At 37.5% G+C, this 13,247-nt stretch overlaps 1 protein-coding gene across 1 annotated transcript in view; it reads left to right on the top strand.

Annotated features, from left to right (window-relative positions):
- Positions 1-13,247, top strand: part of OSTF1 (osteoclast stimulating factor 1) — a 20,479-nt gene extending 7,232 nt beyond the window's left edge. Inside the window, exons 2-10 of the mRNA XM_068424034.1 lie at positions 2,958-3,004; positions 3,652-3,702; positions 3,786-3,849; positions 6,750-6,803; positions 7,230-7,337; positions 7,808-7,857; positions 7,973-8,051; positions 8,520-8,618; positions 11,474-13,247. Coding sequence (XP_068280135.1) covers positions 2,958-3,004; positions 3,652-3,702; positions 3,786-3,849; positions 6,750-6,803; positions 7,230-7,337; positions 7,808-7,857; positions 7,973-8,051; positions 8,520-8,618; positions 11,474-11,532 — 611 coding nt within the window. The 3' untranslated portion in view covers positions 11,533-13,247. The remainder of the gene's footprint in view (positions 1-2,957; positions 3,005-3,651; positions 3,703-3,785; positions 3,850-6,749; positions 6,804-7,229; positions 7,338-7,807; positions 7,858-7,972; positions 8,052-8,519; positions 8,619-11,473) is intronic.

The raw sequence follows: 13,247 nt of genomic DNA, 5'->3' as shown, positions 1-13,247 counted from the left end.
TGTCTGCATGCCTAGAAACGGGCATTGCTAGATAAAAGTGCCTCAAGTCATTACAGGTACTCTGGTAAAACACAATTTGTCGGTATTTGCAGAAAGAGGATTCAAGTTTAATGTGCCCTTACATTTTGTTATTTTAAGTTTTCTAGACTGATTTTTTGCATTAAAATTTGGCACAAATAATTGCCATGCCAAGTGCTAAAATCCTGTTGTTCTTTGCTCTTAAATGCAGCAACATAACCAGGCTTAAGGTCAGTTTATCGAGGAATATTTAAAAGATTTGGTGCCAGTAATGAGTTGTGTTTAACTCCCATATGAGGAGCTGTAAAATTAACATTAACCAGACCTGCAATTCTATAGATGCAAATCTATAGTTTGTATTTCATCACAGGAAAATGTTTTAGGATGTGCTGTGCTGTGTGTGACACCACAGCTTGACATTTGGGGAAGTAACTCTCGGTTCCAGTTGTAGAGAATTAAAAAAAAAAAAACAAAACCCAACTACGAATTGCGTTTTGTTTAAACGTTTCAGCAATACTTTTATCAGCATCAGTGTCTCCATTCTTTGTCTCTCCTTAGGGTACAATAGCTTTAGAAAACCTGTTGGCACAGATGCAGTGCGTTATTACAGGAAACACATACAGCACACACAAATCTATATTTCTTGCTTTTCCCTGTCTTCTGCCATCTTCTCATTTCCCCTTTTAATATTTATTCTTCCCTTTTGTTTTCTGTTTCCTCCTTTTACTTACATAAAACCTTGAACATTGGTGGGTGATGGTTAAAGTCACCAGAGTCGTCAGTGTGCAGTTCTATCTTCCATTTTTCAGTCATCTATGTAAAAAAGCCAATGAGCAGGGGCAGTACTCCCATCTTGTTTTGTCATCTCTTGTTCTTTTTTTTTTTTGAATTTTTTTGAAATTTTTTTGTTTGACTTCTCCCCAGCTGCAGTTCAGACATTTCATTCTGAAGCACTTAGATCTAGGGCACATTAATGCCTACTGTCCTCGTTCATCATTTCCATATGGGTAACGAACAGGACAGAGTTTTCATCCTTTTTAGCTGTTGCCACAGTGCGGGTATTTAGTTTCTGAGGCAAAGGTCTGAGAAGTGTTGGACCTTTTATGTCTACAAAATGGCTACTGTGTGAGAGAGAGAACCAGTAAAGCCAAACTGAAACTCTATGGTGTTATTAAAAAATAAGATCTGGGAGGAGCATGGGGTACCATTATAAATTGGAAGAAAAGTCATATATACAGTGTCTACTTGCATTTGGCAATCTAGAAAGTTTACACAGGTTAATTTTATGGTTTTACTTTTACATACGGTTATCCCCAAAAAAGCCTGAGACAGAGGACTACAGAAATATTTTGCTTAATAGTTATGCCCTGGTAAATACCACTTCATAAACATGTGCTGTGGCATGGCTTTTACTAGGGAATATCCAGAGGTATTTGAAAACATCTTTTAAGAGCTGCCCCAAGACTGTGGGGTATGCTGCAAAATGGCAGCTTGTACAGTTTAGTACCATCCTCCTTTCTCAAGCCTGTCAGCATATATATATTTAGACTGACATTTCTAAAGCCCTTAAGTTAACTTTCTAAAATCGTCACTATTGTGAGTAGGCTTTTGGATACTGGGGTAATAAAGACTACATCTAGCAAAAAAAAAACAAGCAAAAAAACTTGTAGCAATGGTTCTACTGTACAGAAATGTAAAGGGTTATTCTTGAGACATAAGGAAACCTACTCTCTCATTTCTCAGTTCTCTCCATATAATATACTACACAAAATTTTGTGTATGCACACTTTATTGTACAGTACTAACCTTTGGCAGTGAGTTCATCAGTTTCTCTGAGGATACAAAATAGCTTGGGCTAAGTGTGGTCTAAGTAATGCATTGTACTGATGGACAAAATACTGCTCCAGTCACAAGTTACACTGTACTTTACATGTTTATATAGATTAAGAACCTGAAATAGAGCTACATACTTAAAATAATTAAAAGTAAACAAACCTACATACTTAAGACTTCAGATATTTAGCAGTAAGCAGTACAGAACAGTCTGCATAATATATTTCTCTATAGAGTTCAGTGGACTTCAGCAGTTCAGCTAATAAAATTATGTAAGATACATCTTTCTTCTCCTGTACTCATCTTAGACTTTCTGTTTGGTGCTCTTGAAATGTACCTTCATCGATTTAAAAAAAAAAAAAGATTTATAGGGATGCTTCTTTTAGAGTTTATGCAATTACATTTGTACCTTTCTGCATTAAGGTTATCTTTTCTTGGCTTGGATGCTGCTGACAGTCTCTTCAAAACTGCCCTATTAAAATACATGTTGCCGACTTCTGCAGCTGTAAACACTATAGCTCATTTTAAGCATCTGAACAGAACACCATGTCAGTTGTACGTTCCGTAAATAGGACTTTGTGGTCATTTGTCATTTTTCTTAAATGCAATGATTTCTGTGCTACTGCATTATTTTCCTAATTAGTGATGACTACAAGTAAGTGTGAGAACATATTGCAGACATTGGTCATTGTCTTCTTTCTTTATTCTTTCCTTAATTCTGTATCATTTGACAAATCTGATATTATTAATAAAAATATATACAACATGTATGAGCCTGTGGAGGTGTATATGAGTGAAACTGCACTTTGCCTCAGAAATCGATGGCTACACTTTAGTTTACTTGCATGGTGAGCTAGGAGAACTGTGTTAGTTGTGCACAAGAGACAGCTTACGGTTAGCTTATCAGTTGGTCCATTTCCTTTAGAACCTGTGCTGCTGGGTTGAGTCTTTTCATCATGATTTGCATTGACAGAGGCATAGCACAAATTAATTCAGCAAGCAGCTTTAAGGGTTAAGGAAAGGAATTTATTTGGATTTGAGGGCTGTATGTATATGCTGTGTTTAGAAGGTATGATACTGATACTGTGTACTTTTTCTTTTTTTAGGGCAGGTTAAAGTGTTCAGGGCCCTGTATACGTTTGAGCCCAGAACGGTAAGTACATCTAGATTTTAGGGTTTTGAGAAGCTTAATTTTAATCTTGTCTATAATAACATTTCTTCAGTTCTGCTAGGGTTGGCCTATTAGACTTACTGTACTATGTTTTCAATGAAAAAGCCTGTTGATGGATATCTGTTCTTAATGTAACTAAAACTGCTTGATTAATCATCACTCTCCTTTTTTAAGTCCAGCTCTTTTTAAAAGCAGTGTGCTTTCTTCTCTAGTATCAGTTACATGCAATTTAAGATCAGCAATCTTAAGTGATTTTTTTCTTTTCTTCCAAAGGCAACAAAGATAATTGAGAACTAAGAGATTTGATGAACTGGGACCAACCAAAAAGGGCATGAAGTTAACAAACACAGAACATATTTCACTGCTTTTGGTGCACAGTGCTCTGTTGGAAAGGCCACAGTCTTTTTCTCTAGTTGTCAGGAAGGTCACAGATCCAAAAAGTTAGCTGTAGGCAAGTCAAACTACAATATGAAAGACTGTCAGGCTGTTGTCTAGTTGCTATAGAATTTGAGTTATTGTTGTTTTGAAAGAAGAGCTGAACGTACTCTGCTTTATCCAGGTATTTGTTTTACCTAAGTACAAACATTCAGATTTTTGTTTACTCTTCATTTATTTATTTCTTTTTAAAGCCAGATGAGCTGTACTTTGAAGAAGGAGATATCATTTACATCTCAGACATGGTGAGTCTAAGACATCCCATGCAGACTGCATACTTCTGAGATGCAGCATATCCCTTCTGAAATATTTTCCCTTGTCTCCGCAGAGCGATACAAATTGGTGGAAAGGAACTTGCAAAGGGAGAACGGGACTAATTCCAAGCAACTATGGTAATGTCTAGAATATTTTCATTTGGTAAGATCATTCACGATCAAAGGAAATCGCTAAATAAAAATAACTGACACACTTATTTTCAAAAACTGTTCACAGTATTGGCATTTAACAGTCCTCTACCAGAGTTTCAGAATACATCTGCAATATCAGTCACCACTGTACATCAGCAGTGGACAGGCTGTCTTATGTTTTTATAACCTAGAGACAGCTTGAGTTTGCTAAGTGTTCATGTTTCTGGTTGTGCGGGTAACAGCAATAGATGTTCTCAGTTTTGAGGGGAAGAACACTTGGATCTAAAGGATGGTTTTACAGATGGCACATGAAACTGATAGGCTCGTATTCTTGATACCCTCAGCGAACATATTGCAGTTTTTAAGATCTTCTCATTAGCAGTATCTTGTCTATATTCCTTCAGGCTGTACGTTGCCTTTTGTTTAAGCAGACCTGAGGGTGGACAGCTGCAGCCTTTAGTAGCTTTGAGGTCTAGAAGTCTGACACAGTTTGGGGTGGCTTCTTAGGGAGATAGATAATGCAGGAATTGTTAAGTAAACCTGCATATGGACAGGAAGCTAAAGCAAGATTGTGAGCAATTCTGTAGACATCTTTTGATTCTCCCCCTACCCGTAAGAAATAGGATGGTTTTGTTTGCCATTTCTTGCTTGTTTTCTTGGGGATTGTACCACATTAAATATCCCATGGACTGAATAGAAATTGCTTTTTCAAATTCAACTAAAATCACTTTGAAAAGGCATGAGTACAGAGAACATAGCACAGTTCTTTCAAGTTGTCCTAGGAAATGAAGGCAGAGTAGCAGTGTCACATGACAGATTGCATCAAAACCGCTAATAGCTTAGTAACTGTGGTTGCTTCATGTTGTCTCTTCTTCACTAGGAGACATTGTGGTAGTAATGCTATGATTCCCTGCCATGACTTGTAGTTAGTAAAATACATGAATAGAAGCCTATGGTGCACTTACTGAGACCATGGCATCAAATTTCACTTTAGTTCGTGACTTCCAGACTGATTCTATTTTTGACGTCTGCCAGAAATGGTCACTGTTATATAGAAGAATAGTTTACACATGCTTACCTACACTCAAATTTCTTTTGAACTTTGAAGTGTGTTGTATGTAAAATAAAACCAACAACTTGATAATTCAGTTTGTGTTCCCACTGAGATCATTCGGAAAAGTCGCTTCTAGAGTACTTTACTGAAAAGTTATCTGAGCAGCAGTTTAACTTCCATTTTAGGCCGGGCGGGGTGGTGTGGGGTGGTGGTGTCTCTGCATATTTGTAAAAATTTCATGTGTAAGCAGAACAGAAACCTCCGTAGACTCTAAGAACAAAGAGCACCAGGAATGTGTCTTCTGATTTAGACAAACTGTGCAAAATTTCCAAAGGTCTGCCTCCGCTGGTTGCCGCCATTAGGACTGCCTACGTTCAGTCTTAACCATTGAAACACTGTGATCTCCTGTGCTTTTCTACAACCTTTTTGCAAAAGGTGGAGACAGACCTGAAACTACTGAGTCCCTGGTGGGGTCTTGTGCTCCATCTGCTGGGCTTGAAGGAACACGTTTGAAAAGGCTGTGAATGGAATAGCTGATGAAGACAGAATCAGTGTTATCTGCATTGAAAAAACTTATTACTGAACTTCTGACAAGAATTTTCTAAAGGCAAAGTTATTTTCAGGCTTTTGAGACAGTGTTGTTAGTGTTAATGCTTTCTGTTGTGACAGGCACTCTCAGTATGACTAACGTGTTCTGCTTGTGTAATGGCTGTCTGCTCTGGGACTGGCTTCTCCCACTCTGCTTTAGGATTCTGTTCACTGTTTGCACAAATTTTTTTAAACTGAAATATCAGAATCTAGTATTTGCATTTTATTTTACTCACAGCTAGAGAGATAAGCATATGAAATCTTGCAATTACAAGCATTATGGGAGGAAAACACACCAAAGTAAGAAAAGATCTGGATAGGCCACAACAGTGTTGAGACTTCTATTTCTGGTAACTGACATATATTATATTTTGCCTGCATTGCATCTGATTACAGTAACAGTTTGATCTGAGGAACACCTTTTCACGTTTTCCCTACCTCCTGTAACAAGCCATAGTGCAAGAGCTAAGGGAGCCTACTCATACCAGATTATACACTATTCTACTTGCCTGTACCCTTAGTAGTTACAAGGTTTTCCACCTAAAAGGAAGTTTTTAAAAAAGAGTTTCCACGTCATGGTCCCACTTCCAACTGTTTCACAGTGCTGTTCAGTTTCTTTTTGCTGTTTCAACATCACAGTGACCAGGAACTGTTTGCTGCTCCTCTCTAGTAAAACCTAAAGTTTGTGAGGTCTACAGTAGCCTGAACTTCAGTCTGCCCATTACTATATTAATTGTTTAAGCAGTTTTGATTTTCAGACCTCCTGCAAGTTTTCCAGGGAAAATAGCAAAATTCTGTAAAACAAACAGGAAGCCTATTGACAGTGGATTTTTTTAGTTAATGCTTCACAGACTCCTTGGAAATAATTCACTCGTAACTACAGATGGCAAGCTGTAGGTTGAAAGCCTAGCCACATGCAACTGCTCAAAACCATCTTACAAGAGTAGAAAGGGAAGTAACAACTGAGATGAAGTATTGCCAGATTGCTGATGGCTTGCAACCACCGATCAATTTTGATGCTGTTCTTTGAAGTTTTCACAAGCTCATCTCTGAATTGCTTTCCCATACACAGGAAATTGAAGTGCATCTGACTAGTCCAATCACTTGCAAATCCCCTTTCACGTTAGAATCAAATATGTATTACTGGTTCTTCTGGAATAAATCAAAGTTTTACTTCCACACAAGTGTCAAATATCTGTTCTGTTTCAGAAGTAGTTAGAATTTACTCTCTGTTTCATTTCAGTGGCAGAGCAAGCTGAGTCTATTGATAACCCACTGCATGAAGCTGCCAAACGTGGTAAGTGTGATTTAGGTTTTAGCCATGTAATGCTAAAGGATCATTTGTTTTCTGCCAAAATAATAATATATTTAGAATTAAGATATCCTGTCTGTTTTCTTTTTCTGGTATCTTGAACAAGTTATCTGGTAAGTTTTGCAGCTTTCAGAAGCTGAGCTGGTTTACAGCCTGGTAGAATTGCCACTTTGTGATTATATACACAGAGTCTGGTACCATCCATTTAACTACATAGGGATCTAAAGGTCTTCTGGGACTGGAAGAAAAGATGTTTGATATGACTTGGACTGGTTGTTTTATGAATTATAAGTGTTGCTGCTCGTAAGTTCATAGGAAGACTGACATCCTTCAGAAAGAACTACGTGCCTTTAATGGTTCTGTTAACTTTTCAAAGAAAAAAAAATAATCAAAACTGAATTTCTCTTTCAGGCAACCTAAGCTGGTTGAGAGAGTGTTTGGATAATCGTGTTGGGGTCAACGGCTTAGACAAAGCTGGAAATACAGCTCTGTACTGGGCATGCCATGGAGGCCACAAAGGTATCAGAATTAATTTGAAATTACTCTTCTCTGTTTTTCTTGATTTGCTTGTTAGACTGATTGCCAAAATTGCAGTACTAAATAATAAAGCCAGATTTTTTTTAATGTCATTCTAGTTTTTTTTTTTGAAAGAAAAGTTAAAGCTAGAAGGGAGGCTCAGCTTCATCAAATGCCGTGTGTTTTGTTGTTGCTGTTGAAGCAGGCATTCTAATCACTGTAACTGTTGGAAGCAGAGTGGGAAGAAGGACAGTCCAAAAAGAAGTATTGTATTGTTTTGAGTATTTTATGCAGTAGCATTTTGTTGTAACTAGTGGTTGTTTGCTCAATGGAGTCTGACTGTCTGATATTCATTAGCTGATTGGATCACTCTTTCATTGAATCTTAACCAAAATCTATACTATCAATGCAAAAAAGCCTATTTTGTTTCCACTAAATTTTTCTCTTTATTTTCCTGCCCCTGTTTTCTGCAGATATAGTGGATGTTCTGTTTACCCAGGCAAACCTAGAGTTAAACCAACAGGTAGGTTAAACCAACAGATCCTTACAGTAGAGGTGTGATGTTATTCATCCTTGGTACAAGCTGACAGGTTTTTTGCTGTGTTTTAATCCTGTTGCTTTTCCCTCTAACTCCACAGAACAAATTGGGAGACACAGCTTTGCATGCTGCTGCATGGAAAGGTTATGCAGATATTGTAGAGATGCTGCTGGCAAAGGGTAAAGATCTTCACCAAAGTTTCAACAATCTGTGTGGCAGACTAGATTCCTGAATGTTTATTAATCTGTATTTTTTAACTGTTTTCCTATAACCCAGATACAGTCCTTAGCCAGCTTACCTGCCTGACTTTATAAGCCTTGCAGAAAATTCTGGCAGCTGTTTGGAAAATAGACTTCTCACCTGGTCAAGATAAATTTTATCCTGCTTTGCAGACAGAATTAGGCACTTAACCTCAGAACAGCAATGTCATCTGCTTCCTGGAAAGGGAGAGCAGCCAGCGAGTTCCCTAGCCAACTGTAGCTTATGGAAGAGCATCCCTAGCTTTTTAGTCTGCTTCTGAGCAGTCCACAGATGAGAATCCCTTGTCCCTTACTGTTCTACCCATGCTACTGAAACTCATATCATAATGCTATTGCTCAAGAAATAGCTGGGACAGTGATTCATGATGAAAATTTTCTATTATAAAGGGGCAAGAACAAATGTGAAGAACAATGAGAAGAAACTGGCTTTAGACATGGCAACCAATGCAGCTTGCGCTTCCCTGCTTAAGAAGAAAGAGAGTGCAGGTATTTCTGATTTTGTTACTCTGATACATTTTTGCTTTTTAGAAGACGCTTAATAATCAATAAGTTGATAGCCATAAAAACCAGCTAGGACCTGCGTGGGCTAAGAGTTGTGTTTGGGAGGGTTCACTTGAGAGGTTTAGTTCAGCAGGGCTATGAAAGAGGCTTGTGGTTTATCGCATTCAGTGTTGCTGACTCCACACAAAATGCCATCTTATGTCAGCAAGAGGCAAAAAAGTTCAGAAGATGTGTAAATAGGAAGGGAAGGGAAGGAAATGGAAGACAGGCCCTTGAGAGTGGAGAGAGAGAAAGAAAGCAAGGATGGAAAGTACTTTAAAAGCAGTACACCACAAAGGACAGGCTATGAGAGTAAAACAATGTGGTATGTTCCCCCTTACGCCTGTCTGTTCCTCCCAACTAAGCCAAACAAACACCCACAGACTCTTCTCTTTTATTTTCTTGTTGCTCATTTTAAAAAATGTCTTATTCCTCTGTCTCTCGGAGTGACTCTAATACAGAAATAAAGAAAGAAGGCTTTCAGGTATTTATCAAAATAGTCTCACTGCCTCCCACTTGCATTCATCTCTTCTAATAGCACAGCATCCATGTACAAAAGAGTTAAAGAGATACAAGGCTATTTTAAAAAGCTGAACAAAGACTGAACTGTTCAGTATCACATAATTAATGTTACCTGTAGCTTTCACGAGGCTGAAGTTAGGGTGGAAACCATAGGTGATTTACACATTAAAGGAGAAATTCCCTAAAAACACAGGCAAGGTTACAGCTTGTGTCAGTGGTATATGCAGTCTAGCAACTATATCATCGCAGGGCTGGCGAGAACAGAGGGAATGCTAACCTGTGGATGGTTAGCAGTTATGAGAATTCAGTGGTGGAGTAGATGACTGCAGCTTTAGCAGGCCAAGAAGAGCAGTTGCAGCAAGAATACTGTCCAGCTTTTTGATAGAGGTGATATGAGGATTTCCCAGAAAACCTTGACAAATTGTTTCCATCAGTTTTGACTCTGAAGAAAGCAGTTGTAACAAAGGGCAGAATTTCTTCTGTTTCCATATTTTTTTTCTGTTGTAAGTTAATCCCCGTTAGGAGCACTTACTTTATCTTTGGTTATCAGTTGTAGGCACCTGGTACAGGAGTATTCTCTGTTCTAATGTCCCTAATAATTGTAGTAATGTTTCATTTTCTGATACTAGGTAACATACCTTCTACTTCTGGTGCATTTCCTTCATTCCCTCTAAATTAATTGTGTTTCATGGCTGAATGATTTTTCATCCTTAGTTACTTCATCTATCACCAGTATCTGGCACTCTCGCACACTATCTTTTCTTGTTTGCCTTGATATAAGAGCTGATGTTCTCACTCTAACTGCAATTTCAATGTTAGCTTCCTTGTTTGTTTTTCTGTCTTAATTTGGCCTTCTAAAATCTCTGTGACACCACTAATCTGGGTACTTTTCTTGTATTTTGTATTTTCTTGGTTATTTTTATTCATGTCGTTCTTCTATGTCTATTGATTCTACATTTCAGCATTTCCAGTGTCTAAGAATGAAACAATTGTTCTTTTTCAGAGATTCAGTCCTGTATCAGTAGTCTTCCTGTCCCCCGTTTCAAATCTGTTCCTGTTTAGATACGGCTTTTCTCATAGTCGGTCTATAAAACATTTTGGTTTATCCAAGGAAGCTTACTTTGCCTCCACTTAAAAGTTCAGTTTTGTGTTTTACATGTATACACACACATTTGAAAGTCATGACTGCTGAAGTATATTCTAAGAAAAGAAAGTGATTAAAATCCTGTGATAGAAATGCAAAAAGATTGTGTCATTTGTGCTCCTGAACAAGGGAACAATTGTTATACAGAAGAAATGGGGTTTATCCTTTCTTGAAGTATGGGCCCTTGAGCACAGGGCTCTCCAGTTTCTTTCTTTTCTTTCCTTTCTTCCTTTGCTGCTTCTCCTAGTCAAAAAGGAAAAAAAAAATTCTCTTTTATCAAAACCGTTGAGCAGGTCAGTTTTTTCTTCTTCCAGAAGACTAGGATAACACGGTTATTACTTCTGTGAATTATGTTGGTCTTGTCATGTCTGCACTTGATATTTTCAATATTTTGTTTTAATATGTTACTGCAAAGCTGTGACTGACTAGGATCTTGTGGTTCCTGGCTGTCAGTGGTACAATATAATGTACATTATATATAATCCATATTCCTATTCCCATATAGTTGAAAGTCTGTAGGCAAATAATCATCTATCATAAAAAGCCCATGCTGTTTATCTTTGTACAGTCCCAAAGGTAGATGTAGTTCTCCAAGCACTGCTGCACGTGTGGTGAATATACTTTAATACTCCTGTTTTCTGCTTACTATCCTTCAAAAGCAAAAGCTCATAAGTAGATCTAAGAAATATTTATTAATGAAAAAACCTAGTGAGAAAAGAGGGAGGGGGGGCGAATAGATGGAATGTTTGATTTTAAGCAGAGAATGGGAGCCAGCTTGGCACTCAGAATAAAACCATAGAGGCTCTTCTGCCAACTCACCCATCCTTTCCTTTGCAATTTAAAGGTAGTATGTACAGAAAATAGAATTAAAGTGTTCCAGCTCTGCTGTACAGGTTCCAAGGAGCCAGAAAATGGCTCTTGAAGGTCATGAACAGACTAAATCTCGTAGGTAGGAGATGTGATTACTAGCTTAGCCCTACCTTTGAGATCCAGATCTACAGCCCCATCTGTGTAGCCCTAACATATCTAAATGATAGAGGAATCGGGTTTCTCACATGCTGGTTTGCAAGCATTGCAAATGTGAGATTTTTTCTGATTTTATCCTGGATTAAGAGAAAGCTTTGTTTCTTTCCAGGTACAGTCCGAACGTTAAGTAATGCAGAGGAATACCTCGACGATGAAGACTCCGATTAGCTTTTTTTCATTCAGCCTAAAGAACTATAACTTGCATTGCCTATGTCATTCCCAAAACATATCTTTCCAACTGTAAAAATGTCTTACTTAGAGTATTGCAGTCTTCCAATATAGCATATAAATGGGAGGGTAAAATCACGATTTCCAAAGGAATAATCTTCATGTGTGCCAGAAGATGCCACATTTTAAATCAGAGTTCCTTTGGAATTACCTCACAGAGGAAGTGTGGCATACCCTTATTGTTCAATGAGCAGAGGACCATCTTCTAAACTCACAGGTTTCATCTCAGGCCTTCCCTGCAAGTGCCTTGCTTCTCTGGAATACACTCCTCAAACTGAAAGGTCCCACTGGGACAGCAGGACACCATTGCTAATGTTTCCCAAAATCTCCCTGGATATAGGTTCCTTTGTGCAGATAAGATAATACTGGCTGACAGGCATGAATGGACATGCTGCTATAGAGAGTGACCATCTTTTGCCCACATGGAGCCAGCAAGACAAGGTTAGATTTAAAAAAATTTATTTTTTTTTTTGGTAAAATTTTTTTCCCCACATTCCTTCCTGTACTCCTCTAAGTAAGGGGTAGAATGACATGGGACACTCTGTCCTTGGGTGCTTTGTCTTCTCTGTTGCTATGGGCCCAATCCCTGAAATGTAAACTCAGGTGGAATGCTTGCTTAAGTCTGTTTTGCTTGAGAAATACACTTAAATTTGGACTTAGTGACTTGATTGGTTTGCTTTTTGAAGTACATTATGCTGAAACTATTCATAGTGAAAGGTAGACAGAATATTTTTCTATTTATCCTGCCTAAAATTTTTTTTACTGATAGCTTGCTTTTATTTTTCAGAAGTGTTCTTATATTTTGTCCTAAATTACCTCAAAGCTTAAGTGTTTGAAGGAATGAGGGAAGATGTATATCAAATATACCACAGGTATCTTTGGAAGAGATATCTGAAGCCTAATAAACATTTCAGAAATGTATCGCTTCTTCTGTGAATTAAAGAGAACTAAAAAATAAATTGAGCCACTTTCAAGCTTCCCTGAAGAGTTAAAAAAATAAGTACTTCCTTCAGATTGCTCAAATAGCTGCAGCCAAATATTATATCCTAAGGGATACTTCCTTAATGTGATGGTAAGAAAATGTTACAAGTATTTGAGATACAATCTCATTTTCAATTTTTGTTGCTAAGTTCCATATTAGCAACGTTGACAGATTGAGTCCAACACAGCAGTGGGTGATACTTTAATAAAAAAAGGCAAAAAAAAAAAGGCAAAAAAAAAAAAAAAAAAAGGCAAAAATAGCTTTTATGAAGGATTGGGGATAAATGAAAAGCTCTTGCAAAAGATTGGGGATAAAGGAAAATCACACTAAGTATTTTAGAGATTTAAAGAAGTCTAGTGCACTCTAACATCCCACTTTTAAAAATATATTGAACTAGATTTTTGTATTTTTATTTTATTGGAAAGAACTAGATACAGGTAAAGTTTGTTAAATGAGCACTTACCAAAGAATGCTGTGTTTGATTGACCAGAATTGTGTAAGATGGAGACATTGCACAAATAGTCATCTGCAGATATAATTCTAAACTGTTTGAGTGTTAAAATCATAGAACAAATGTTTTGGCCCTATGAAATACTGTGGTTAACTGAACAGTGATGTTTTTTTGTGTGAACTTGAAGCCTAGAGGGAAAGAAATAAAAAACAAACCCACCAA

This window comes from Nyctibius grandis, chromosome Z (genome assembly GCF_013368605.1).
Source record: "Nyctibius grandis isolate bNycGra1 chromosome Z, bNycGra1.pri, whole genome shotgun sequence".
Classification (NCBI taxonomy): domain Eukaryota; kingdom Metazoa; phylum Chordata; class Aves; order Nyctibiiformes; family Nyctibiidae; genus Nyctibius; species Nyctibius grandis.
The sequence above is the reverse complement of the archived record's forward strand: the minus strand, read 5'-3'. Positions and strand labels throughout refer to the sequence as shown.